Source organism: Lissotriton vulgaris, chromosome 9, assembly GCF_964263255.1.
Source record: "Lissotriton vulgaris chromosome 9, aLisVul1.2, whole genome shotgun sequence".
Lineage (NCBI taxonomy): Eukaryota > Metazoa > Chordata > Amphibia > Caudata > Salamandridae > Lissotriton > Lissotriton vulgaris.
This window is the reverse complement of record NC_141697.1, coordinates 141,192,391-141,220,220: the sequence shown is the minus strand read 5'-3', so window position 1 is coordinate 141,220,220 and position 27,830 is coordinate 141,192,391. Positions and strand designations below refer to the sequence as shown.

The window sequence follows — 27,830 nt, the reverse complement described above, 5'->3', positions numbered from 1 at the left end:
ACAAAAAATAGATAGTGACCACCAAGGTGGCATATTTTGCAGATCTTATCTTAAAATCACCAAATAGTGCTAAATGCGTTTTTAATATACTGAGAGATATGGCCATCCCTGATTGCACAAGTAATAAGATTACTCTGTCACAAGAGCTATGTAATGGCCTGGCAGCCTTCTTTTAGGAAAATATCAATAGGATCATTGAAGGTCTGAAACCAGATACCCCATTAGGCACTAGTGAAAGGGAAGAAATAGGACCATCTAACTTAACTAGAGTTAGGGATATTAGGTTGGAGCCATGGAGGCAAAAGATTACCCTTGACCACTGGGATTTGCCTATGGAGGAAGAGTTTGTTAGGGTGGCAATGGGGGTCTCTTCTGGCTCACCGTTGGATCCAATCCCCCAAAAACATTGGAAAGAGCAGGGTTCTGAGATCCTTCCATTGCTTCACCAGCTGTGTAATCAATCTCTCAGCAGTAGAGTGGTTCCATCTTGTTGGAAGGCGGCGATAGTATCACCTCTCCTCAAAAAACCCTCACTGGACCCTAACTGTCTTGGGAATCATAGACCAATCTCCCTTTTACCATATCCAGTAAAGATAGTGGAGCGCCTGGTGAGCCAAGCACTCTCCGGCTTTTTGGAAGGTAATAATAAGCTGGGGGAAGATCAATTTGGTTTTCGTCCAGGTCATGGGACTGAGACAGCACTGGTTAGCGTGTTGGACAATCTTCGGATGTGTGCAAACAGGGGACAATCTGTAACACTGATGTTGTTGGACCTGCACACCGCATTCGATACGGTAAACCATGCCACCTTACTGACAAGACTGGAAGAAGTGGGGGTGTCAAATATGGCCTTGCGATGGTTTCAGTCTTATCTGGCAGGTAGACGCCAGGCTGTTGCTTTGCCTCCTCTTCAATCAGACTTTACCATCAATGAGCACGGGGTCCCTCAGGGGTCCTCAATTAGTCCCATCTTATTTAATGTATACATGCGGCTACTTTTGGGTATCATCAAAGCCCACAATATAAGTGTGGTTAATTACGCTGATGACACTCAATTGATTGTGGTCTTGGAAGCCGACCATGCGGACTCCCAAGAAACATTTCATAAAGGTACTAACTAAAACGGAACTGAGGCGACCGCCATTGTCTCATAGTTATTTAGTTACAAGCAAAAGGTCTTTTTGATGTATTGGCCCTGCGCTGTTCAAACTCTTTAAGGTGAATAACTATTTTGACCTTCTCAAAAACTACTTGTTAAGAAAAGGGAAGCATTCAATTAAAAAATACTCACACATTTAGGTCCATCCCACATGAAAAAACCCTAACACATTTTTTATACAAATCCACATAGTATTTATTACATCTTTTATTACACAAAGAAATAAAACACCTTAACACATTCAAACACAAATATATATTTTGTCACAATTATTACATAAAAAGGATAAAGGGCCTGATTATGAGTTTGGCGGTACGGGAGAGGGGCGGCACACCACTGCCCGCACCACCAAACTCGACTGCTGGCTGCCCACCAGATTACGCGCTTCCTCGTTGTCTGGCAAGCGGTCCCTTGTGTTCCCGCGGCGCCTTTGAAAAAGGCACCACAATGAGAACGGCAAAGCAAGTTCCTCCCTGAGTGTTTGAGCCTCCGCCAACACGTGTAGTCATCTTAAATTTGACTCATATTAATGTCTCATGTATTTACCATTCAATTCAAGATCTAAGTTGGTGAACTCAGTGAAGAGAGAGTCAACTTACAATCAAAAGCCTTCTTTTTCTAGTCATTTAAGATTGGATGGTACCACGGGACAGGATCTTTGCAGGCCTTGGTTTCAATGTTGTCATGGAGAGCTAGCTGTGTGTTTTGTGATATGTTTATGAATAATAGTGTAACTAACTACGTGGAAATGGACTTGAACTGAGTCCTGAAGAAGCAGCATAATGCTGCGTAACACAATATTATTGTTTTTTTCCATGAGGGGTGGACCAAATTCATGGACCTAAATGTATACATTTTGTTTAATTGAATGCTCCCCTTCTCTGAACAAGTGATATATATATTTATTCACTGAAAAAAATCAAAGGTTAAAGTAACGTTGTAGTTAGCTGACTAAGTCAGCGACAACATTTTGACCAAAAACAACACATAAATGTACTGGTTATACTTATTTTGACAATTTGTATTCATAATGTTCCACTCAAGTTTTTGGGTACAGCTGAAAAAGTTTCCAGCAGGGCAAATATTCTATGTACTACATACTAAGTATTGTAAGCAGCCTTGAGTTATTAGACAGAATCATCTCAGCATGACAATTGCTACTTAAAATAGAAGACTGTGTGCACCAGGTAATAGCTTATGTACATGTTCTTGTTTTGCTTCAGAAAAAGGTTTCATCCCAGTATGCAGGCTGCAGACTTTCACCTTCAGACTTTGGTTATTTTTCGTGAATTGTTGCGCTTTTGACAAGTTTTGCATAGAATATACACTGTTCTTAGTAGACACTTTTTAATACTCTGTAATGTATTTCTCATATGCGTTTCACTGTCTGCAAACAGTGTGTTAAAGGGTAAGCTCTCTCTACAGAGTAAACAATGTCAACAGTAACCACTTTTCTACTTATATTTCTACTTAATTTTTCAATGTAGGTTCAGTGACTGTCAGGGGAAGACTGTCCGTAGTAAGGCATTATTTATGTAACAGTGCTTCAGTATCTGAAGGAACTTGGTTTTCCCTGTGCAGTTGTATACAGATTGAACACCGTGGGCAGGACAGGTTACCCTTTCATCTGTGGTTCATAGTCAATAAGAACTCGGCTACCCATGAGGTGTATGGTATAGGGTCAATTTTGCACATAACACAAGCTTGCTTTACCTATGGGGGTTGTAAGTATGATAGCAGTAATGATTCTGTATGTTATTCTGAGCTATTTTGCACTTACTGTTATAGCTCTAATGCTCTATCCATTTATAGAGCAATGTTTATAGATACAGCCGTTCAGCCTACTCCCCAAGCCATTAATTGCCCCTGGAGCCCAACCCCCTGCGACAAAATCAAGGAAAAGTGGGATGCACACCCTAGTATCCGAACTCTGGACCTGGGTGTGGGCTCCCTGAGGCCATAAATGGCTTTTTTCATGATTTCAGGCAGGATCTTCGAATTAATAAATGCAACCCCGGACGCTATTTCTTTCCACTCCCGCAGGAATCCTGCAGGATCGTGGCAATTTTTGCTGATTGATTTGGGGCTTGGCCCCATGGGGGTCCCTCTGGGTCCCCGCATGGGGCATAGGGGGTCAAAGTTTCCCTTCCAGGTCCCATTATTTTTTTTTTCACAACTCAGAAATACTGATCCCTAAATACAGAATTTTACCGATTCGGTATTTAGGAATCGGTATTTCAGATGTAGGTAAGAATTCAGTAAAAAAGACCGAATTCTTAATATTCGTTATTACCAAATCGGTAATTGAGATTCGGTAATAACGAATACCTACCAATTCATTCCTATGGGCCTGAATGTAAAGACATTCTGTATTACCGATTCGGTCATTGGACCCCCCTCAGCACCCTTGAAATGCATTAACAAATTGCGATTCACAAAATGAAAATCACAAAATGTTAATGCCTTCCCATTGATTCCTACGGGCCTTTTAGCCCATAGGAATCAATGGGAAGGTTTTCCTTAATTGCGATTCGCAAAATGTGAATCGCAATTAAGGAAAAATAAGGAAATGCTAAAAAATTTGCGATTTTTTGATGCATTGCCGTTTGCGATTCCTTAATTGCGATTCCTTAATTTTCGCAATTAAGGAATCGCAAACGGCGCCAATGATGAATGTACCTGATAGTCCCTGAGTCCTATAATATAATGGCAAAAGTTTACTTATGTCAGTCAATCAGAGCTTTCGCTCCAGCAGGAGTCTGACTTCCGCAGGAAGGAATTGACCCAAGGGAGAAAAAGCTCCCTGAACAATCAGAACTCTCCATTTTTAAATTAGAGCTCCAGTGAGAGTCTCTCGAGCCTCTCACCAACCCAGCTGTCCAGATAGCTAAATGTATTTCAACTTTAATTTATCAAAAACTTCTGAATTAATTTACTACAAATAACAAAAAGCACAATTTGCGTATCACGATCTAGCTACCTGCCAAATTTTGTGTAATTCCATTCAGCCATTTTTGCTGTAGCCTAGTCTGAAGAAGTCTGTGGAAAATAAATGGGGTTTTTTCGCTTTAAGACCCCTCTTTATTTTCGACCCCAGCTTGATGGACCACCTCGCAACTTTCCATGCACAAACTAATCGAAAAGTAGCACGTTTTTGAAACGTTTCGTGGATATTCCTCAAACTGAGCCAAAGTTATTAGCAACATAAATACTGCTTTTCGTATTGAACAGCTGACTTAACTAGAACTACCCAGAGGCAACTGCCACTGGGTAATGTATTATATATATATATATATATATATATATATATATATATATATATATATATATATATATATATATATATATATATATATATATATATATATATATATATACCCCTGGCATGGTGAAAATGGCTTCAAAACACAATGGGTTGCGGTACTATGTTTTTACTTTCTACCGTGGCTCGGCTTAGAAGAAGCACAATTAGACTATAAAATAGTCACAAGAAAACAAAGGGAAAGATTTGAAAGAAAACATTTGGCAGGAGGTGGTATTATAGAACAAAGACACAAATAAAGAAAATTAGAAATTAGTGGTCACTGGGGTGAGAAAGTGATGTGCAACAATATCTCATCCACAACATCAACTACCACCATATTGTTAAAATATGTATAAATAGGGAAGTACAGATTTCCTAATCTTAACTCCAGATCTACTTACCTTTACAGTGTAGTGGTAGTTGATACTGGATTCAATGCCGATATTTCCACCATGTTAATTTGATCTACCTGCCACTTTAATCTTGTCAACATTTTTCTGCAAATTGAAGACTAAAACGCCACGGAAAATATTAACACAATCCTTAAGATAGACAGCCAGATGCTACACTACCTTTCCACGTGGAGAATTGGCTGTGGTCACTGTAGTCCCTGTGCATTTGGAAACCTCTCAAGAAGTTGTGCTGTTCTCCATCTATGAAGCGATTGGTCAAAATATCCTTTAGGGTGTTGGACAGCATCCCAGGTGGAGTGTGCATATGGGTCTTCAGACGTGGGGTTTTTCTTTTGGTTTCGACTGTTTCCTTGTCTGCAACAACACAATGGAAAATATTATTGAAGAGGGAGTATGTGGTAAGTGGTGTTTGCTGATATGGAAGGCATAGTTGATTGAATTCTCCAGCATGTTTGCTCTATATGGAGATATGTTCCAAATACGTTTTATATTAGAATTTTATTAACATTGTTTTCGACCCACATACAAAGCAGGGCACACTTTCACACAACAAAAATACATTTTTGACAACAGAATACATAAAACACTATGCACAAATTTGTTCAACCCCTTATAATTATGAAAATCACGCTGAACAAGGGCAAAAAGGCTCTTTCTTCTTATGAGCGCAAAGGCCCGCACTGTTCCTCAACGTATATCAAGGTATTGGCCTAGATAGTTTGCTTCAGTGGACCAGAGCAGGGCCAATATGATTCTGTGACTGTGCCAATTTTGCACTCTGGTTCCAGCTTTTCCTCAGAAATATTTAAGTACTTTTTGTAGCTTCTCTGGAAAGTCACTTAGGAGAAAAAAGATTTGTTCATCCACTCGTACCCCCAGCACCTTGCAACCCTCACAGGTGAGTAGCGCACTTAACAAATCCCTGATTGATTAATTAATAGTGCTCATTCTTATGGAACTGCACATTGGGCAATCGAATAAAAAAAATCTGATCTTCTGTGGCACCAAAGAGTCATTAAGCAGATATTGCTGTATTTCTTCTGTTCAGTTTTATTTAACATTAAGCAACCTACTCTCACCAGTGCAGAAAACCTCCTTTCTCCCTGGCTTAACAGCAGGATTACAATATGCTGTGCATTTGGCGAAGGGTCCAGCATTCCCTTATGAGCGATGTGAGATAGATACATCGTACACTGCACTCATTCTCTGTTCTTGTTCAAGATGCATGCATTGCTTGGTGACCATAAAGTTTACTGTCTCTTCAAGATCATTTGGAGGTTTTTTGGGGCTTTGGATAGTGCCAAGTTCAGCCTCTTACTTTCTTTAAGGCAAACCCACCAGATGGTGCTGCAGTGATTGTATTCTTTTTAGACCATATTTTATGGGATCTATCTGCCATTTATTTTCTATTCATTTGTAACCCACATCTGATTCCAGGATGGCAATGGGATCCAAAGAAGGAAGACAAAACATTATTTACATTCACTAAGAATAGGTATCAGACAGGGCCGGACTGGGGACCAAAACTGGCCCTGGCAAAGTGCTCGGCCCGGCCCTCCTCCCCACCGGGGGCGGTTGGAAGTGCATCGAGCTCTGTGCCGGGGCCGGTTTTCAGTCGATTTTGTGCTGCAAAAACGGCCCTGTAACAAAAACGGCCCCCAGGGGCCCAAAACCAGCCCCCACCATGCGGCGCACCGGGGGAATGCCTGGTGCCCGCTATAGCCAGTCCGGCCCTGGTATCAGAAAAAATGTCGATTCTTTCAAACATTCCTAGCCAAATTTTAGTATGCATCAATGACATACCTCTCTAAATACTTTTCCAACCTCGCCTCAAAACAATATTGAAAACTGTGCTCTTCACCAAAAGGGATTCTATTCTAATTTGTAAGTGTCCCTCTTGTATATAAGCCCTTCCTACAGTGGAGTAACAAAACTTGAGGGGCCGTGCAAAGTGTATGTGGGGCCCCCCCAAGATCCGGACCCAGTCAGGAGTTCTCAGCCGCTACCCCTGACCAGTGCCTGAGGGGGCCTTCAGGAGCTCAGCCCCCCAACCCGCCACACCACGGGGGCTGCAGGGCTGTTGGTACGCCACCGCCTTCCTATTAAGATGGCAAATCCTCTCCTATTCAAAGTGTTGGTGAATGGTCATTTGAATTCTGTGGCTGAGCATACCTTTGGAATATATCAATAAAAAGAAGAAGAGGACATTTGAAAGATAATTTGTCTCTAGATACTAATACTAGAAACTATGTTAACCCAATTTGAATTTACTTATCTAACACATTTGTCAGGTTGAGAGACTTGTTCATCTTGCTAGGGTTTGCCCTGCATATTACATGATAGTGCTTACATTATCACAACTAAACAACTAAACTGGTACTCGTGCTGTCTATCACAAAATTCTTTTAGTAGCCTATCTTAATTTCTTTTCATTCCACTGTGTTTTTTCCCCATAAATTGTATGTCTGTTTACATTGAGCACATATCATAATGTGACTTGGATAATAGTAACATTTTTATCCAGAATTGAATAATGCAATTTTGACGTTGCTAATCAGAGAGTTAGTTTTTAGATGACTATTTGGCAAAGCTAAGGTAACTTAGAGGTAAGTCAGCTGCATAGTCCTTGCAGTGTGAATTAATTCAATCATGATTGGCAACAGTTATTGCACACTCTCTTGTGTTTGCTTTGTTCGCCCAGAGTTGGAAGGGTATGCCTAGACGTGGTGGGTCCCTTGCTCATTTTGCCACTGTATTCAAGCTAGACTGGCTGATGAGGGTTTGTTACCCGAAATCAGTCCCAGGATGCTTGTTTCCGGTTCAGGGAAGACCTGGCTTGGCAGGTCGGGCTGGACTGTTCCCATGAGGCACAGGGTCAAGACTGATTTGCATATGCCTGTGTCTTAACTGGGGTGGCAAAAGTGAACTAAAGAATGATGAAGGATTCAACCCAGATCTCTGACTGGGGGTGAGTGTCTGAAAAGTTTCAGCACTTCGGTCATCATCTCCTTGTGTTTGCCTGTAACTGCTGCCTTTGTCTGTTTCATGATCAGAACTCACTCTTGAACTAGGACCAGTTAACTTCAGATACCGTCCCACTGATATTAAATATCAACGGAAATCCTTACACTAAGCGGCTGATTCTGATGCGGGTTGGAAATGCTTCCTGACCGAATCGGGTTTGAAATGGTTTCCGACCCACTCGGATCAGGAGAGTCCAACCGACCAAGTACGATGCATCCGGATGCTTCCAGGTACGATTTTGTTGGACTCCAATTGACTTCAATGGGAGCACATGTTCCTAACCGCATCATAATTGGGCACTGGGTCGCTCCCGATCCTATTTGGAAGGAGCAAATGCCATTAGGAGGCCTTCCTAACCGCATCAGAATCAGGCCCTGGGTGGGAATGCTTTCCAACCCGCATCAGAATCGGGCCCAGAATAGAAGACTAGAAAAATGCATGAAAAAAGAGGTGAACCGTGTTTGCAGTTCAATGTATCACATCTTGAAAAAGAAGAGCAAATGAAAAGTAACCATGATATACTTGTATATTTGGTTTCAATTGCATTTTGTGCCTAATGAACACAATTAAGTGTGTAATCTCGAACCTTCTGCCTTACTGTTGAAAACTAGGGCTTAGGGCTGATTTCCTTTTTGCACAAGGTGTAATAGAGTGACCTTCCAGGCTGGCTCACTAAGATGAGAAGTTTGCCCCCTCTGTTTCTCACTGCAGAGGTGAGTATTTGATTAGAGTAACATGCAGATGTGCCCTGCTACAAATTGACCTCTTTTGCTTATGTACTGATTTCAAGCAGTTTGTCAATTACGGAAAAAACAACTGAATGTAATGGATATTTGAGGTATAATGGACGCAGTATATCATACCCTACATTCTAGCATTCATGTGCTGTGAATACGGATAAGTAACGAAAGGCAATAATCCCATAACTTGTTCTCCATATCGCACATCTAAAGGGACTCGTTGAATGCTGAATTCTGAAAGCTTTTAGCGCACCTAAATAGGAGAGTAAAAATCCATTTGATGAGGAAGTCCCATTGAATTCTGATCCAGATGATCAGGATTGCTGGACTCTGATCCTTAAAATGGTGTTTGTGAATGTAGAAATACTGCCTGTACAATTACGGCAGACACAAATGTACAGTTAAAGGCGGATTTCTTGGTCCTTGCCAGCAAGAGAAGGTGAACACCTACAAACGTGTATGATTGTAGGTGTTCTACAGTATTTGCAGAGAGATTCTCTCATCCGAAAACTCACAAATTCATTCCTGCCAAGGGCAGGAGTAAGCGGGTTTCCACTGTGGGAATGGAGAGTGAACAATCCCATAGTCAATGGGAGCATAGCACAGATAATTGAGTTTCTACATGGCAACATTTCCCCAAGGATAAATATATATAAGGAAAAGGTGCAGCTGGACAGCTGTTACAGATTTCTATATGGAAAATGTCCACCTGGTGGAACTTTTACTTGAGTAATTTTCAACCAAGAGAGTATTGCTTGAAAGCTACAACTGCTTTAGTTTGTTTTCTTTCCAGTAGTCATCCAGGGATACTTTCTAAATCTCAAAGTCAGAAGTTTGATTTAAACTTGGTAAATACTCAACAGCAGCAAATTATACACTTTTGTTCACTGACCTGTGAGCAGTGATAGCAACTCCTTGGAGGTCATTGTGGCTTCGATTGTAGACCAAGCATGTTGTATCTGCATGTCACACACAGGTAAACAGGAAATCATATTCATTTTATGCCTCAAATATGAACAAACTCATTTCTCTAAGGTCCAAAGCCTTGCTCCACCGGACTTAAGTAAGTCATGGTTTGTGACTCCGTACAAACACACTCAGCCATTATCCGAATTTCTAGTAAAACGTGATCTCCGTCACAATAATCAATACTGAGGAAGAGACACTGTTTTGGTTCAGGATTTTGTGGTAATGGATTATTATGTTTTTGCAAGCACTATTGCAATAAAGGAGTTCTCATTATGTTATTGATTCCCTTTACAGTCTGCAAAACTCGATACTTAAAAATGTGATTTTTCAAGTTTTTTTTGTTCTGCAACAAGAAGTTATTCTCAGCTTTGTTAGCCTGGTTTGATATTTTTGATAATTATCCAGCCACGAGAAGACAGCAGACAGAATGTAATTCTTACCAATTCCATTTCCTCAGCTTTCTTTGCCTGATTTGATACTTTTCATAATTATCAAGGGAAGAAAAGACAGCAGACAGAATGTAATTCTTACCAATTTCCTTTACCCTGTTTCTGAACCACTGATCCCAAAAATGATCCGAGTTTGTGGCAATATACCAAGTGTCCACCAGATTGACTGAGTAGATATTACCCCATAAACCTGCAAATGCAAACAGAAAGAAAAAACAAAACATGAATTATACTAGCAATTTGCACAAAGATTGACTTTTGCAGAAGTACCCCGCCAAAGTCTGGCATTGCAACATTTCATGCAGTGATGAAGAAAGAGATTTCAAATTAAACCAAACAGTGCCCATTGTATTGTTCATCAAAACAACGGTCCATGGGAATGTGTGCACAGAAGAAAAATACAACCACACGGCTAACGAGCCCACCTAAAGGACTGTGCAGGCGTAGAAATCATGCAGTGAGGATATACTGTGCAAAGAGAAATATACTTCATGTTACCGTGCCAGGAAAACTAATACTTGAATATATCAAGGCATGACAAAACACAATCATAATTATCCCCAAAAATATGCCCCATGAGGACTGCAGCTAAATTAGGCATTTTGCACTCTTTCTGTATAATATGATGTAGCTACAGCTGACAGGTGTTTCGCTCACAGGTGTATGCTGCTGGCAGCTTTTATTATATAAAAGAATGATGGATTTAACCCATATCTCTTGACTGGGAGTGAATGTTTTGATTTGTTCTGCATTCCGTCCATCAATTGTGTGTCTTTTGCTTTCTCGCCCTAAGTGCGCCAGGTATGCCCAGACTTAGGTCCTGGGCTCTCTGTGCCACTGGAATCAAGCTATCCTGGCTGAAGAAGGGTGAAACCCTGAAACCGGTCATAGGATGGTTGTTTCCGGTCAAGGGAGGACTTGGCTTGGCAGTTTGAACTGGACTGTTCCCATGAGGCATAGGGTCAAGACTGATTTGCATATGGCCAGGTCTGAATTGGGGTGGCATGGTGAGCAAATGAATGATGGCTTTAACCCAGATCTCTTGACTGGGGTAAATGTTTTGATTTGTTCTGCATTCCGTCCATCAATTGTGTTTCTTTTGCTTTCTCACCCTAAGTGCGCCAGGTATGCCCAGACGTGGGTCCTGGGCTCTCTCTGCCACTGGAATCAAGCTATCCTGGCTGAAGAAGGGTGAAACCCTGAAACCGGTCCTAGGATGGTTGTTTCTGGTCCAGGGAGGACATGGCTTGGCAGTTTGGGCAGGACAGTTCCCATAAGGCACAGGGTCAAGAATAATTTGCCTATGGCCAGGTCTAAACTAGGGTGTCATGGTGAGCAAAAGAATGATGGATTTAACCCAGATCTCTTGACTGGGGGTGAATTTTTTGATTTGTTCAGCATTCCGTCCATCAATTGAGTGTCTTTTGGGAGCTTTTATTAAGGCAAATCCAAGTTAGACAGTTTATAAGGAAAATAAAGTAAGACACAGCAAGAATTGGTCACTGTACAAGCATCCATTTCCCCTGTTGGAAGTTATTGTTAGAAAAAAAGATACATTTTCGCAATGGAGATATTGACATTCCTGATATCCAATAGGTTGTTCCATTTCTAGAAAATCAGGCAACCATTCAAGATTTATGAGAGAGGCCAACGAGGAGAGTGGAGGATGTCATGTCATGTTCCATTGTAGTGATACGTCTGGTAATAATGACTTCTGCAGGTGGGAATGGGGGATAGAGTCGCAAAAGCACAAGTTATATACATGTGCTCCAGGAATAAAATCCTCAGGAGGCAGTAAATACGTCCAGGGTCATTTTTATCCTGGAGGACCACAAGCCAAGTCAGCGCCCGCCATGGTCTCCACTTTCCTAAAAAAATTTGTCTCGGAAAGTTTGATATACCCACCAAGCAGAAAGGGATTTTTATTTGTTCAGCAGAGATGCCGGGTCTGGTGGCTCTACTACATGTTTAGCAGGGTGGGTGCAGTGCTTAATCAGAGTGCAGCTCCATCCCAGTCAAACCTCCCTGTGTTTTTACTCTGTGTGATAATTGTAGTAACAGTTTTTAAAAATATTTGTAAATGTTGAACCTAATGCAAATGAAAGCTAAGCCCAACTAGAGTTAGAAGATATGTTTCCGGTGGGAGGTATGGGACATTTTATAATCTCAGAATGTAAATCATTACATTACAACTTCAAAAGGTGCTATCTTTGACTGCACCCTTTCATTGCCGGCAGCCCCAGTTCTATGACAGTTCTGTATTTCAAGGTGAGGCTGATAAACTCATAGCACCACTGGGGTGCCGCTTCGCCAGAAACTACCGCCAGACTTTTGCTGCTCCAGAAGGACTCCGTTTCCCAGGAGCCCCAGGATTGGTGTCACCTGCGCTGAGCCTGCCCACAGCCTCCCACGCTACAAAGCTCCACGCGGAACCCGCTGCGCGGAACGTGTGCGGGCGTGCACCGGGAGAAACCCGGGACAAGGGCGGTGCCGTCTGCGGCCGTCCGAGGCCGGAGGAGGTCGGGCCGGGCCCCTTCTCTTGGTTCAGACTTGGCTAAAGGTACTTCTGTAAAATATACTCTGGACATTTTCCATTATACTGACTCTCCTTCTTGCAGACACTATTTAGATACCTTGTGGCAAAAGGGAGGCATTTGGTCATTTTAAAGTTGGACTGTAAGGCGTAATCATAGACTGCTCACTACTGCGCGCTACATTCTAGCTAATTTGTTTGTTTTTCCTACTTGTGCGTTCGGAACTCATAAGTAGCAAATTTGATTGAACTGAACTATTATTTATCGTCTTAGTTATTGTTTACTTTCCCGGGTCAGTATTGCTGTTTGATCATGTCTAATCTAACAATAAGTAAAAAGAAGGGAATGGCTGGGACACTAGATGATTTTATAACATGAGCAGAACTTGTACTATCCCATGAAATTGAACTCGCTCAAAGAAGACTTGTTAGACCCCTCTAAACTTCCTACATACACATCAACTAGAGCACAGTCTCCAACAAATACCTTGTGTTCGAATTCAGGCGTAGACAAGCAGCATGATAAAGGTAATATTCCATCAGCCTTGAACAATCCAATAATAGCCACCATGGAATTGCTTGATGCAAATGCGCAGGCAAGCCCGGGGATCTCTAGTAGACTAGGGGCACAAAAAATTGTGGGGACAGAGGGAACATCTAATGAGGAAAAAAGTGAAAAATCTCAGAAGGGGAAAAAGTTAGTAACAAAAAAGGGAAAGTAGTGGAAAAAGGGAACTCTTGTAATGGGTACTCAAATGTACTAGGAAAAAAAGGTAGTAGGTCGAGATCAACGGGGATACAAACAGATGTTATTGATCACATTGGAGTAGGCAGGGACAATGAGATAATAGGAGCCCTAGAACAAACTGTGGCAGATATTTTTAGAACTGCCCTAACTTCCATCCAGACACAAATAAATGATTGTATGGATAATAAATTAAGGGCTATGGACAATAAGAGTGCCAAATTAAATGATGCAGTGCATCATTTAGGTAAAAACATAGGAGAAGGAAATGGAATAATCACAGAAGGGACACATTTAATAGCTGATTTAAAATCGCTCGTAGGGAACAATATAGCTTGTGATGATGTGGATAGAACATCCAAAATTTCTTTTCAAGCAGGTACAGGATGCCTAGGTAGTGCTCAGCTAAGAAATGGGGTAGAGGTTACAGGGGCACCTGAGCAAAGAAAGAGTGCTCCTGTCTGTCCTGATAATATCATATCCAGTTCGGAGCATTATAGTGGCAGGGAAATAGTGTATAATCCAAAGGGGACAGATTTGAGGATAAGCAGAGAACCAATTGGGAATTTGTGCGAAGTGGGAGGAGGGGATGAAAAATGTTGTGAGAGTAAAGATGAGTCACTATTCTTAAACGGTAATGATTTAACACTTATTGAAGAATCTATGAGAGATCTAAATCATATAGCCCACGCCGATTTGAAAATTATTTCATGGAATATCGCGGGATTAAAAAAAAATACCAGGGATCCTGAGTGGAATGTATTTATTGAAACAAGCGATATCTGCTTACTACAGGAAACCTGGGCAACTAAGATCTTACATAGGGTGGGTTATAAAAGTTTTTATGTAGCAGCTGTGCCGTCCATAAGAGGTAGACCCTCTGGTGGCCCTCTGGTGGCCTAGTCACTTGGATACAAGTAGGTCTTAACATTAGTGTGAAACAATTAGTGACAGATTCCCTAGACATACTTGGCATCAAAATAGTGACCAGGGATAAAAGGGTGCTGCATATATACAATGTTTATAACCGACCAGGCTTGGCATCAAAGGAGTCAACAATAATTGATCAAATGGACTCCATTTTAAATTTAGTAGACTGAATTATGGGGCTTGAAACGATTTTAGAAGATGAAGATTTGGCCAATAAGATCCCTGCCTTACCCAGCTGCAAACCTGTCCCGTGTGCTGCCCTAGCACTCCAAATAAAGAGATCAACAGTGAGTTATGGCTTAAGGGCATCTAATGGTCGCCTTCCATCGGATGTATCAAAAGTTTCAACATTTTGCAGAAGCACTATCCAAAGCAAAATAGATTATATAATTGTATCTTTTGTTATATGGCAATATGCTGTAGATTTTAAAGTCATGCCAAGAGTGGAAAGCGATCATCGTCCACTTGAACTTGTTTAAAAAGTAGACTGATGCCCAATTTAGTGGACAGCAGTAGTATCCCTTGTAATCGAATTGACAATATCATAGTCAGTAATAATCGCCGCTCGGTTAAATAGGCACACATGTTGGAACAAGGCGAGAAGTTGGCAAGCATTTATAAAAATGTTGCGAACACTTTTTTGTAATTATGCTACTATTGAACTGGATAGGGATACATTTTCAGAATTACATAAGGGCTTTTTTAAGGCAATTGCCCCACTGGTAACAAAAAAAGCTATAACGAGTAAGAAAATGGAAAGTCAAAAACCGATGGGGAAACCTTGGTATGATAAAGACTGCCGTAGTGCCAAAACTGAATTAGTACACGCTATTAAAAGCAATAAAAGCCTGATAGTTAAGGAAGCTAGATCAGAATACAAGAGAGTACTAGAAAATGCTAAAGCATCTTGGGACGATGAAATTTGGTTTGATATGTTGGTAGCAGCAAAAAGCAGGGACCATATGGCATTTTGGAAAATCGTTGCCAATGGAAATAGAAATGAAAAGGGCTCCAGAGAAGTTTATCTGGATGAAACTACTTGGATAGACCATTTCACGAAGTTGTATGCAGCCCTGAAGTCTGGAAGTTCTGGAAACGAAGGGCTATTATTTAGCTCGAGTGAAGGAAAGCTAGAATTTGATTTACAAGAAACGATTATGGCTAATAACTCAGTTAAAACTAGTAAAGCCCCAGGACTAGATAGGATCCCTGGTGATTTATTTAAACATGATACTAGTGTCTGGGGCCCTTCAATTAACTAACTGTGTAATGTTGTAGCCGCCGAAGGTGACATACCAGAGACATGGAGGGGGGCAGAAATCATTTGTCTTTTTAAAAAGGGCGATAGGAGTGATCCTGCAAACTATTGCCCGATTAGTTTAATTGACGTTTTACAAAAAATTTATGCGAGGCACATTTTAAATCGTATTAATCTCTGGATTGATGAAAATGAAGTTCTCACTAAGTTTCAGGCAGGATTTAGAACTAAAACCAGTGCCATAGACCAGGTGTACAGATTTTGCTGTATGTGTCGGAAATATGTAAACTTAAGGAAGGGCCATCTATACGTGGCGTTTGTTGATTTAAGGGCCGCGTTCGATCTCATCCCCAGACATCTGTTATGGAAAACACTTAATAGCTAGGGACTACCGGCCAACCTCTTGGAACAAATTATTAAGTTGCACCAAAATAATTATGCAAAGGTGAGGTGGGGCCCGGGTGGCGAACTAACTAGTCCAATCCCCATAAAAAGGGGAGTTCGCCAAGGATGTGTCCTGGCACCAACTTTGTTTTCTTTATTTGTCAATGACATTCCTTGCTTTTTAAAAGGCTGCAGTAATGATGCACCGAAATTGGGGGGTGAGACAATACCGGCCCTATTATTTGCGGATGATACCATTCTTATATCGCAAACACCAAAGGGCCTACAATGTTAATACTTTTCAAACCTATTGCAGCAAAAAAAGGCCTAGAGATTAACACCAATACGACAAAGTATATGGCAATAAATCCTCACAGGTCTTTTAGAGAAAACATGTTTTTAAATGGACAAAAACTAGAATATGTTCAAAAATTTAGTTACCTGGGTGTTTGACTTGATTAAAAAATGTTGTGGAAAACCCAAATTGAAAAGAGCAAGCTGGTATTAACACCGATTTTAAAAAGACATGGAAATAGCCTCAATAAAGCGGTGCTTCCAGCACTTGAGGTATTTCGGTTCAAAGCACAATCAGCAGCACTATATGGTACTGAACTTTGGGGTCCCTCATGTAAAAAGAAGTTTGAGGCGAATGAGAACAAGTTTTATAGAGATTTGCTAAAACTACCAGTACGTACTCCGTTAATACCATTGATGCTTGACCTCAACATGAAGCGTACTGATCACCATGTAATTATTAGACCTCTGATGCTTTGGGTCAGGATCTGGACAACACCTGAGCTGCTGGACTATAGGGCGGCTCTAACAGAGATAAAGGATCTAGATGCTAGTAATTGTATCATATGGTTCAAACATGTCAGCACATGGTTAAAGAAGATTGGCTTAGCACACTTTTGGAATAATCCATCCACATTGACCTCAAATTCAATGAAGATTTTAAAAGTATCCTTTTGGGCCTTTATGGATCACAACAGATTAAATGATAGAGTAAATGGATCCTTGACTAGTAAATTCCTCTTCTTCAAAGAAAGCGCTTGCTTTGAATAATTTTTAAATGAAGTAAATCCACCATTGGCAAAAACACTATACTTGAAGTACAGATATGGAGTACTAATGATAATATCATGTGTAGCAAGGTGGACTAATGATAGCAACGAAATACGTATGTTGTGCTTCGGAAAAGTTAGAGAAGATATCACGCATGTTCTATTTTTTTGTCCGACCTATATGATCCTAAGAAAAAGAAAAGATTTTAAAAACAGATACTCACCAGGTTAAATTCTAGGAAATTCTAGGACTTATTAGAGAACTGTTATTTAGACGCATGAATTATTTGGAAACTAATACAATGTAATGGAATATAAAAGGATGCAAATTTAAATGTTAAGTTATACATGCGCCTTGTATATTAGTTTTGTGGAAACAATGATTGCAAATCAGAATGATTTTTTTTTATATGTGCCTTTTTAAACTATTTATATACGGTTTCTTAGCATTATGATTGACTCCTCCCATCCATTAATCATTATTTTTTTAATTGTATCTATCCATGGTAGTTGTAACATTGTGATAATCTTTTTTATGACCTGCACTTTTTTATGTACCTTTTATGATACTGTTGTATCGAAATAAAGATGATAATATGATATGCCATAGCACCACTGTGAACTTGTATTTTAATTTGGCAATTCCTAATATTGTAACTGACTGCTCTAAAAAATCTATAATGTAACAATTTAGTGTACTTTAAAGCACTATGGTGCCCACTATATAAATTCAGATGTTTGGGTTAATTTTCTTTCCTGTGCTAAGGTTGTGGTGCATTTTTTGCAGTGCTTTGCTTCAAACAGGAGTCATCGTTCTTTATACGTGTAGTAAACTGTATGCTATAGTAAAAAGGTTTTAATTAATTATAAACTATAAACTCATACTTTGTCAAACAAACTGGTAAAAAAAATATTGGAGCTACAGCAGAAATTACCTGTGGCAAACTTTGCACTCATAACGCAATAAGAGGTTAAAATGCCACTGCTGAAACATTTTGCAAAAAACACAACTACCCCACAAAATGTATGCAATTTGCCCCCATATGCAAATATATAAATGAACTAATTCATTACAAGAATTGGTAATGACTCTTGTTAAAAAAGGGACCATACACGCAATACCCCATTCAACACCCTAAAAGATGAGCTCCCACACAGGCCCTTGGCTCTTTGTCTATCCGTTACCTTGCAGGAAGCAGATCCGCTGTTCCGGGTGCATCTTCATCAGTCGCCCCATGAAGAACTCGCTGCCAAAGAGCTCTGAGCGGATGAAGGCGCCATATTTAAGGAGTCCCACCTCATAAGGAGAGAATTCACACCATTCTGCAAATCAGAAGCAGAGAAACTAAGAACCCATGCTTTCAAACATTAAGCCCATCTGATTAGACAATAATGAATAGGAAATATTTGAAAAATCCCATTTGTTGTTCTCCACTAATCCCAAATCACTGTTAGAAAAGCGATATTATTTTAGCAAAGTATCTAAAATATACTAACATTAAGAATTTTAGGAAGTAAATTGGGTTAAACTGAGGACCAGTTTAAGTTATACAAATTCCAAAGTATATATTTTGCCAATTAGATGAGTTTGCATTCCTCCAGTAAAATAATTCCTTGGTTAACAGCTCCTGCTGAACTTATGTGTGAGCTGTGGAATGCTCTGTCTCCCTCTGGGGATTGGTCACCTTAGCTGGCAGAGCTCACAGGTTGTTGTGAAATAATGAATTTCATTGGTATCTATTAAATTCTTATCTGAAATTATCAAATAATAAGAAACGGTCTACATTTTAGATGTTTAAGAGGGCTACTAGGATTTACATCCCAAACCGTAGGATACTTTAATTTTATTTCTTTAAAAAATTCCAAAATGGGTGACACTTTCAGTGCTTCCTGGTCTCATAGGTCTCCCTATACAGTATTTAATATTAACAAGAAAACTAGCTCCTTCTGGCAATTCAAAGTTGCTTGTGATGCTAATCATATTCCACACAAGTGTGGGGCAGTTTCCAGGCACATTTCCTCACTACTTTATGAGAGCTGGGGCCACCCAGCCTTTCACACAGAATAGGTGTGGGGAGCAGCAATGTTAAAATCTATGTTGGTAAGATATTTGAAACTATACAATGGTTCTGATTAATTCACATCTAATTGTACATGCTATGTTTCACAGCAATGATGAGGGTACTTAATCAAAAACAGTGTGCCTTGTCAGATATATTTAAAGGAGCAAGATCAACAAAGGGTTGCCCGATATGGAGAGTTCACTGACTTTGTTGCATGAAGTACCACAACAATCCCATACCAAGATGGCCTCTGCATCAGCTGGAAGACAAAACATCCAAACCAGAACATGTCTTCCAACAAGATGTCCTTTACTGGAGCACACCACGGCAGTATCCTCAGTTGCATTCCCACCAATTTGCCAACATTTCCCATGGAATGAAGGTCTTCATACCCACATTGCATGGGAGTGGCTGAAGTTGTTTATCAACACATCACAGTTCAAACCTGAATTACAATACAAAATAACTTTCATCAATTTACCTTTAAAATCAGTGGTGCTATTTTCGCCAGGTTTGACATTCATGGCCAGGTAAAGAGGCAGCGGATTCTGCCCCCTTTCCAACGCCTTCTGCTGATCCGAGAGTTTGCTTTCTGTCCTCTGTTGATGGGAAGAAACAAAACTTACATCTTGAATATGCTTGAACACATTTCATACTCCCCTATGAACTCTCAATGCTTGAGAAACCTTTCTGCCACCCATTTTGTCTCCATAATTCTTATGGTGGACTCAGCATGTCATTTTTCAGTCTTACCTACATATAATTGTTGTCGAATACCTATTGTCAAAAATATATTAAAAGAGTGGCCTTTTGGCCAGCACGTTGCTCTGGATTTCTTGTCAATTACATATACCTGCTTCTTATTTAATTAATTTCCTTGCGATTGTTTGTGTGTTTCACCTCTGCAGTATTTCTTATTTACTGTGTTACAACTAGAAAACTGTGTTGCTCCACTGCTTGCGCTCAAGGAACTACTTTTTTCTTTTTCTTTCACTGCCCTATCGAATACCCACTCTACAGTGCTCTGTAATGCTCCCTCCTCACCATCCATAGCTCATTCTTTGCCTCTCACACCCCTTGCCTGACTACTTTTTATTTAAGCCTGCCACCCCCACTTCAGGTCCGTCTTTTGTTCTTTTTTTGCTTTGGCAAAAAACATTTCTTTTTGTCGATGTTGTAAAGCCTTGGCAGGAAGCATTTATTGTCAAAAACCTTTGGAAAAGCAAACAGGTCTTCAATAGCAGCTAAAAGAAAAGACCTACTGACTTTACCAGTGGTTCTTCCAATTGGCCACTTAATGTTGGAGTGAACTACCAGATTGTTAGTGTTTTATCTCTTGCTCAAAACCCACCTTTTCAAAGTTATTCTAGCATGGCTGCTCAGTCTTATGTGTACAGTAAAATGTTCAGTGTTCTGCCCCTCAATATATTATAATAACTTAATTGAATTGATTTCTGCTTATGTTTACTTTCTAAATTCAATGGAACAGACATACTATGACCCAAACTAAGCAGTCCTCTTCCATGCCCACTAAACAGGAAGATATGTGCCACTAGCTGGGTCCTTCCTGGCAGGTACCATCAAATGTGTACCTTGGAGCACCACACGCGACAGTAAGGTGACCACCTCACTCCAGGTCATTATAGACACTGTGTCCAATCTTGAACTTTCACCTTTATGTCACGTGCTCTTCTAATTAGTGCAATAGAAGCAAAGAAATACTACAAGACCCAGAGTCCTAGGACTGGAACTGTGTTCGCAATGACCTAGAAGGAGATACTCACCCTGGGAAGCAGGAAGGTAAGTGGTCTGCTTAGTCTTATTCTACTTTACGTAAGTGTGAAAGCACATATATGAGCTCGATGATACTGAAAACGTAATGGGGCACCGTGCAGCCCATGGCAGCAGAAACAACATTGACTTTTCGCATTGATAACTCAGTCTGTGATACAAAAATATTAGACTGGCCTAATGAGGATCAACATTTTCTGCAAGCTTATATATGCAGAAAATATTTTAAATGTTATCAATTTCATGGTCCACAATTGCTAACACTGAAAGGTAGGTAACACTAAAACTTAGATAGAGTGGATTTCAGGTCCTGAAAATTACAGCTCTGGTAAAACCATGCACATTTGATATATACAATCTTCAGACCTGGTAGGCATGGAAACAGTTCTATGGAAAGAGAATTTGGCACTTGTCTCAATATTTACACAAGTGCGCAAAGATGGTTATCTTCGTCAGAATTTACCAAATGCTGTAGAATTGACCATCCATTACTGCACATGTGTCTATCTATGTTCCTCAAAAATCAGTAGACAGAATGGATTGTCTTCTGATTTTACTTGTTGATTCAGAAATTGAAAATGTGCCATAGAATATACCCAGTACCCACTTGCTTCAGGATTTACTACATGCCTTATAATTTACTGAGTACTGCAAAGTCGACTACCATATACATAGCATACATCTTATTGCACAGTTGGATACCTTTATAGGAATGTATGCAAATGCCCTCCTATTTAGAAAGGTCTTACCATGTGTATTCTACTGTTCAAATGAATTTGATATTCATTAAGACAGTATTTATTTGAGGTTAGATGTATATCTATTTTTGCACTTATTACTCCATCAAGGAACCCCTTGTATCATTTACTGTTTGTAGATTTCAGATGAGCATTCTCAACTGTTAGGGGCCTGGGATGGTCTGAATTGTCAGACTAGTCGGAGCGTGATGGCAAGTAAGGGGCATTGATTGGTTTAAATTGCCGTGCCCCCCGAAGAGGCAGCAGGTACTTATGTTTTATCAAATTAAGCACTGTGTTGATGTGAAGATGATAAGCGAGACTGGCGCTATAAAGTATGTATTTCAAATAGATATTTTCCTAATCATTGTTTAATAAGCCATAACATTTGCTTTAAGAAAACTATTGGGCGAAATGTGCATTTTATGGCCACGTTTTTGGATTGTCTAGTTGCTTATTTCACATATGCTTAAAATGTGTAAAGTGCGAGCTGTAAGAACAAGAAGATAGTAATCAATGAAAGCTTGCACTTATACATTTGTCCTTCCTATACACCTGTTGTATGAGAAAGTACAGCACAATGCACTGACACTCAGTAGTGAGGAAAAAGCCGGCTTACAAAACCACCAGACACACTAAACATCATATTTTCCTACATTTTCCCACCCAACCCTAAGTGCTCCCCCAACACCCTTACCCCAAGCCGACTGCCTGTCACTGTATCTACCTTCTACTTTCAGAACCAACTTAAATTATTTACTTATAAACCTTAAACTTTCTGTCTTTAGTAATTGTCAACTTACTTCCCCTCCCCTTTCCAAACTGCTTTACTCACTCCAACATCATTAAAACCGATTTAACATGCAAATCACCACTCAGAAAAGCACCATAGGCTTTTCCTTCCCCCACAACCAAAAGCAACTAACCTGTTCAACTTGCTCTTAACTCGATCGCCACAACCTCATCCCTAGAGCCTCTGGTAACGCCTCTCTTATCTACATTAGTGTTAGACCTGGCACCATTGGCGTGGGTCTCCCTTCCATTTTTGCTGCTGCCTCATGTATTTTTGCTGGTGTTAGATGCCTTGGGCACTGTGCCACTGCTGTCCAGTGCCATAGTGCAAGTGCTCCGTATTGTAAATTGAAATACTAATCAGTGGTTCCATGTTTGGCAATTTGGTTTACTTGTCAGAGCCTAGTACGGGCCACCGAGTGTATCCATGGCGTGTAAATCCAAATGCTGCTGGTGGGCCTGCAGCACTGTTTGTGCCACCCACAGAAGCAGCCTTTTAGAATGTGTCTAAGGTCTGCCATTGCAGAGCCTGCGTGCAGTCTGGTACTGTCATGCTGACTGGGCAAGTGCACCCACTTGACATTCCCTAAACCTTCACTGCTACAAAGGAACAAAAAGGGTCAAGACCAGAGTACTAAGCAAGTAAATCCAGGTACCTGGCACTGAAAAAAGGAAAATCTGTTGTTTTAAATGGCAAGTCATCAACATAAATATTAACTTTATCGGGCACAGGGCCCATCTAAAAAGACACACAAATTGGGCCCCGATGCAGGAGTAACCTCTACGCACCAACACTTCAGTTCCAGCTTGGACAATTGTTCTTAAGATTTTTTACGTTTTAAGCAAACTCAGTGAGTCTTTTAACTTCTCTTTCTTTCTCCTTTTTTATAGCATATTGTAATGATAGTATATTGTAATGATTTTAATTAATTGAACAATAAAGTACAATATATATATCCACTGTTACAAGGGTACTTACCCCACTGTGGAACATGGATTCCAGTATCAGGCCCCACAAGTCGGTGAAAGATATATTGTGGCCCTCTTCGCTTCTCTGAGCCAACTCACTACGATAATACTTGAGCCTCTCCCATGTAAAAGCGTTCCTCTTACTCTTCATCACATCTTTGAGTGCTTTGTCTATTGGAGCAGTCAGATCCTTGCTCGACCAATCAGCATCTTCATACAGCTTTGACATGGCCCTGGGTTGGCACCAACCAACAGACAGTAAATTTACATTTTAGGGTAAATGGCAGCTGCAGACCATAAGCAATGCAAGGCCAATAACAATGATGCTATACAGTAGAGTCACGTTTCAGTAAATGAATGAAAAACCAAAGGCAGCCGCTAATTTATCACACAAACATTTTTTTCACTTCTATTTTGCACTCATAGGTCATGAAGGGTTTTCTGAGATAGCATATCAAAGCTATTATTTGGTGCATACTTTATAATGCGTTGGGACATGAACATATTTGAGAAAACATGGATTTGTTATTAGTTGGTGAGATACTCTGGCAAATTCTCTCATTAAAGGTCAAGTAAGTCAAATCACATCCAGAATGATTGGGAGATTGTCTCCAGCTGGAAGATTGTCTCTCTAGAGGAGAAACCTCTTTTAGATCTTCTGGAAGGGCAGCACATCATCTGGAGTCGGCCGAAGAGAAAAGCTAAGACCATGTAGGTTTATGAGGAACGCTTTGGGAATAACATATATTAATATATGTTTTGTTATTGAGATTTATTAAATGCAATGCACTCCCAGGACATCTTGCCCAATATAGAAAAAGAGCCACGACTATAACATGACCACTGTTCATGGAATATGACTTTAAAAGTTTACGAAAGATCACAGATCTTTATAAGAGACTTTATAAGCGGATATTCAAATCAATTGCAAAGCTCAGCTCCTTCTAGTTTTCGCACTAAAACAAACATTTTAGCACTTTATTTTACACTCTATGGCGAATTCTTTCAAATTGTTAAAAATGATATTAAAACATAAAAAGAAGTTGATTAAAGATTACGGTTCCAGCAGTACTTGACCACTAGATAGTCCAGTCCACCTGTTATTACACACTACCTTCCTCTCTTCCTCACCATGTTGATCCAGAGGCGCCTGTTATGTACATGACACAGTCCAGGAGGTCCATCTTCTGGAGCGTGGATAGGTGGCTGTACATGGACGTCATTGCTCTGATTCCGCCCCCAGTTGCTGTAACAGCCACAACTGGAATCTGCACCACAGAGAAATTACATTAGTAAAACAATAAGCATTTGAAGTTCCATTAGACTAATGATATACCAGCTTGGACAACCTCTGATCCATTGATTGCCCTCAAAACAATCAGCTTTGAACATTAACATTTTGGAGGAGATGTAGGCCAGTGGTTTGTGCTTCTACCTTTGGAGAAAGTGACCGAGATTTGAATCCCAGCCTTGGCACTAGACTCAACATCAAGTGATTCTGGCCAAATCAATCTCCCTGGCCCTAAATGAAGTAAAATGTACACAAGTAATGATGTACACAATCTAGATTGTCACATGGAGCCTTACGTAATGCAGAGCACTCTGTTGAAATGAAATTAAACAAATCTTATAATGCGCAACTAAGCCCGAAGGCATCAAGGTGCCTAACGTAAAAGAAATCAAAATGACCAGATATCCAGCACTAAGGGTACGCCTTTGAGAAAAGCCACGTTTTAAGAGCTTTCCTAAAATTTAGGACCGATGGTTGGGATTTAATTTCTATGGGAAGGCTATTCCACAGCATGGGGACTACCGTTGAAAAAGCCCTCCCGCCCCATTTACTTCTTCGGACACGAGGCACCACCAACAGGCTCTTAGTTGAAGAGCGGAAGACTCTATCCGGTGCGTATGGGCACAGCAGTTTCCTTACGCCATGGGCCCCTTTGCCAGCAAGCGCCCCATAGGTCAAACAAAGAGTCTTAAAAACAATCCTGGACTCAATAGGAAGCCAGTGCAGGCTTTTCCTGGCAGCCGTAGCGGAGGAGAGTCTGGGAGCATCCACTACAAATTTGGCCGCCGCATTCTGGACAGTCTGAAGGCGCTGCACCAGACCTTTATTAATGCCGGCGTACAGGGCGTTGCAATAATCAAGTCGCGTAGCAACTAGTTCAACAACGACCTGCTTGCGGGCCTGAGGGGACAGATAGTATTTGATTTTCCGGAGGATTTTAATGATGCCCCAGCAGGTAGCAACTGTTCTATTAACCTGCTGTACCATTGAGAGGGCTGGGTCAATCATCACTCCCAGGTTCTTAGCAGAATCTGTTGGTATGGGGCAGACTCCCAGCGAGGGGGGCCACCATTCGGCCGTCCAGATGTTTGTGTTTCCACCGAAGACCAAAATCTCGGTCTTCTCCCCATTCAGTTTAAGTGAATTGTAAATCATCCACTTAGAAACCGCCTCCATGCAGTTTCTAAAATTACGAATGGGAGCGTTCACCGAGTGGGAGAGGGACACCAGGATCTGGGTATCATCGGCATAGGAGACTACCTCCATCCCAAAAGATCTCACCAGCCTAGCAAGTGGGGCCACATAGATGTTTGTTGGAAGTACGGGGTAACAGGTGGCGGGGCAGCGTCCGTGACAGGCGGGGGGGACTTAGAGCTTCCAGAATCTTGTGCAAGGTGTGTACCCCTCCTGGCCGCCATTGACTCAAAGGATAATTTGGGTTGTTTATTGTCCGGCTTGCCCATGGCACAGCGCCCACAGTCCAACACAGCACTCCCTGGGGGCAAGAAAGAAAGGCGAAGCAAGCACCAGTCGCCACGCAACACTATCCACAGGTCGAGTCTGCAGTACCTCAGCCAGTGTGACACATTACCCAGTTGTCTCAGAGTAGGCCACAGTCCCAGGCCCTACCACCACTCAGACGTGTCCTATAGGCCGCAGCACAGTCCAGGGCCACCACAATCGGGCACAGCCCAAGTATCAATGGGGTACCGTCACGCCCGCACTATTCAACGCACAGTGCGGTATCACCAGCCACAGAGCTCCATAGACAGGCGGCACAGCAAGCCCTCTCCCCAGTCCGTGTCATAAGCAAAGTGCAGGTCACAGCAGTGCCCTCAACAGCAGCGCTCAGTCCCAAAACAGTGTGTACAGTAGGGCAGGCAGGCGGCAACAGGGATGATCAATGTAGACGTTAATGAGGGGAACAGCGTAACGCACAGCGCGCCTAGATCCACGCTGCGCAAACCCAGATCACCGCCAGCAACATGACACTCATTATAAACCGCCCACCGCCAATGGCATAAAGTCGTCTCCACATGTGTAGTGTTCCGGTGTCACCAAAGGCGCCAAGAGACACCCAGGCAGGAAGGCAGAAACGCGCCCGGAGGACGCCTATAGCACAGCTCACCTCCAGCAACAGGGAACCCAGGCAGGGAGTGCACGCAGGCAGACGGGGGCACGAGCAGGTGGAGGAACCCCGCCTCACCCGTCCCTGTGATGGCTGTATCCAATCACGGCCGGCAGTCCAGAAGGAGCGAAGTCTCCCCCCAGCCCAGGAGCACCACACTCTCTGCCTCACAGCCCCTACGATACCTGGGCAGGATCGAAGCGCCAAGGGCAGCGTCCAGCGGCGGGTCCCGTAGCGGAGCAGCACACCAGGAATCCACTCCGCCAGACGAGCTTCACGGACTGCACACCACGTGACACGCCTCGGGCTCGCGTAGGAACGAGAGCCAGTCAGCAGGACCGTCCACAACCAGAGCGTCTCCCGGGGATAGTTGCAGTCCCGCACAACTCCAGCCAGGAAGCACCCACGCACACGAAATTTGGACCGAGTGAGCGTCTTGTCCACACCTCCCAGGATCCGGGGCCAAAAAGGAACGGGGTGACGATAAAGAAGGATAAATAACCGGATCAGTTCTCCAGGCTGCAGGAGCCTCACAGCAGTGCGGCCATGCTGCAAGTGCGCCCTCTAGCGCCCCTCGGGGCCACATAGATGTTAAACAGGGTCGGACATAATGCCGACCCTTGTGGCACCCCACATTGCACAGGCGTGGGAGGAGATAGATATTCTCCCAGCTTAACCCTCTGCTCCCTCTGATCCAGGAAAGAAGCCAGTAAGCTCAAGGCCGCGCCCTCTACCCCTTATTTCCCTTAAGCGAGATGTAAGAACCGAGGGAGACAGGGTATCGAAGGCGGCTGTCAGGTCTAAAAGGATCAGCAAGCACTATCGTAAGGGCTGACTCCGTGCTATGTTCTCTCCTGAAACCGTGTTGGGACTGATCTAGAAGACCCGAGGAATCCAAAAACGCCGCCAAATGCTGGTTTAGATGGGTCTTCAGCATCTTTGCTGGTGCTGGGAGCAAAGAAATAGGGCGGAAGTTTTTAAGTACCTCGGGATCTAGTGTGGGCTTCTTAAGGAGAGGCTTGACTACGGCACTCTTCCATTAGGAAGGGAAGATACCATCCTTCATTGCCCTGTTCATGATGTCCAA

The 27,830-nt window shown here is 41.8% G+C and overlaps 1 protein-coding gene across 2 annotated transcripts in view; it reads right to left on the bottom strand.

The window, feature by feature from the left end:
- Nucleotides 1–27,830, bottom strand: part of LOC147689741 (cytosolic phospholipase A2 delta-like) — a 129,641-nt gene that overhangs the window by 26,385 nt on the left and 75,426 nt on the right. For both annotated transcript variants that reach the window (XM_086937221.1, XM_086937220.1), the window contains exons 12-17: nucleotides 24,456–24,592; nucleotides 23,335–23,557; nucleotides 19,517–19,634; nucleotides 18,158–18,295; nucleotides 10,141–10,248; nucleotides 5,036–5,230 (exon numbers count right to left, since the gene is read on the bottom strand). In XM_086937221.1, coding sequence (XP_086793347.1) covers nucleotides 5,036–5,230; nucleotides 10,141–10,248; nucleotides 18,158–18,295; nucleotides 19,517–19,634; nucleotides 23,335–23,557; nucleotides 24,456–24,592 — 919 coding nt within the window. The remainder of the gene's footprint in view (nucleotides 1–5,035; nucleotides 5,231–10,140; nucleotides 10,249–18,157; nucleotides 18,296–19,516; nucleotides 19,635–23,334; nucleotides 23,558–24,455; nucleotides 24,593–27,830) is intronic.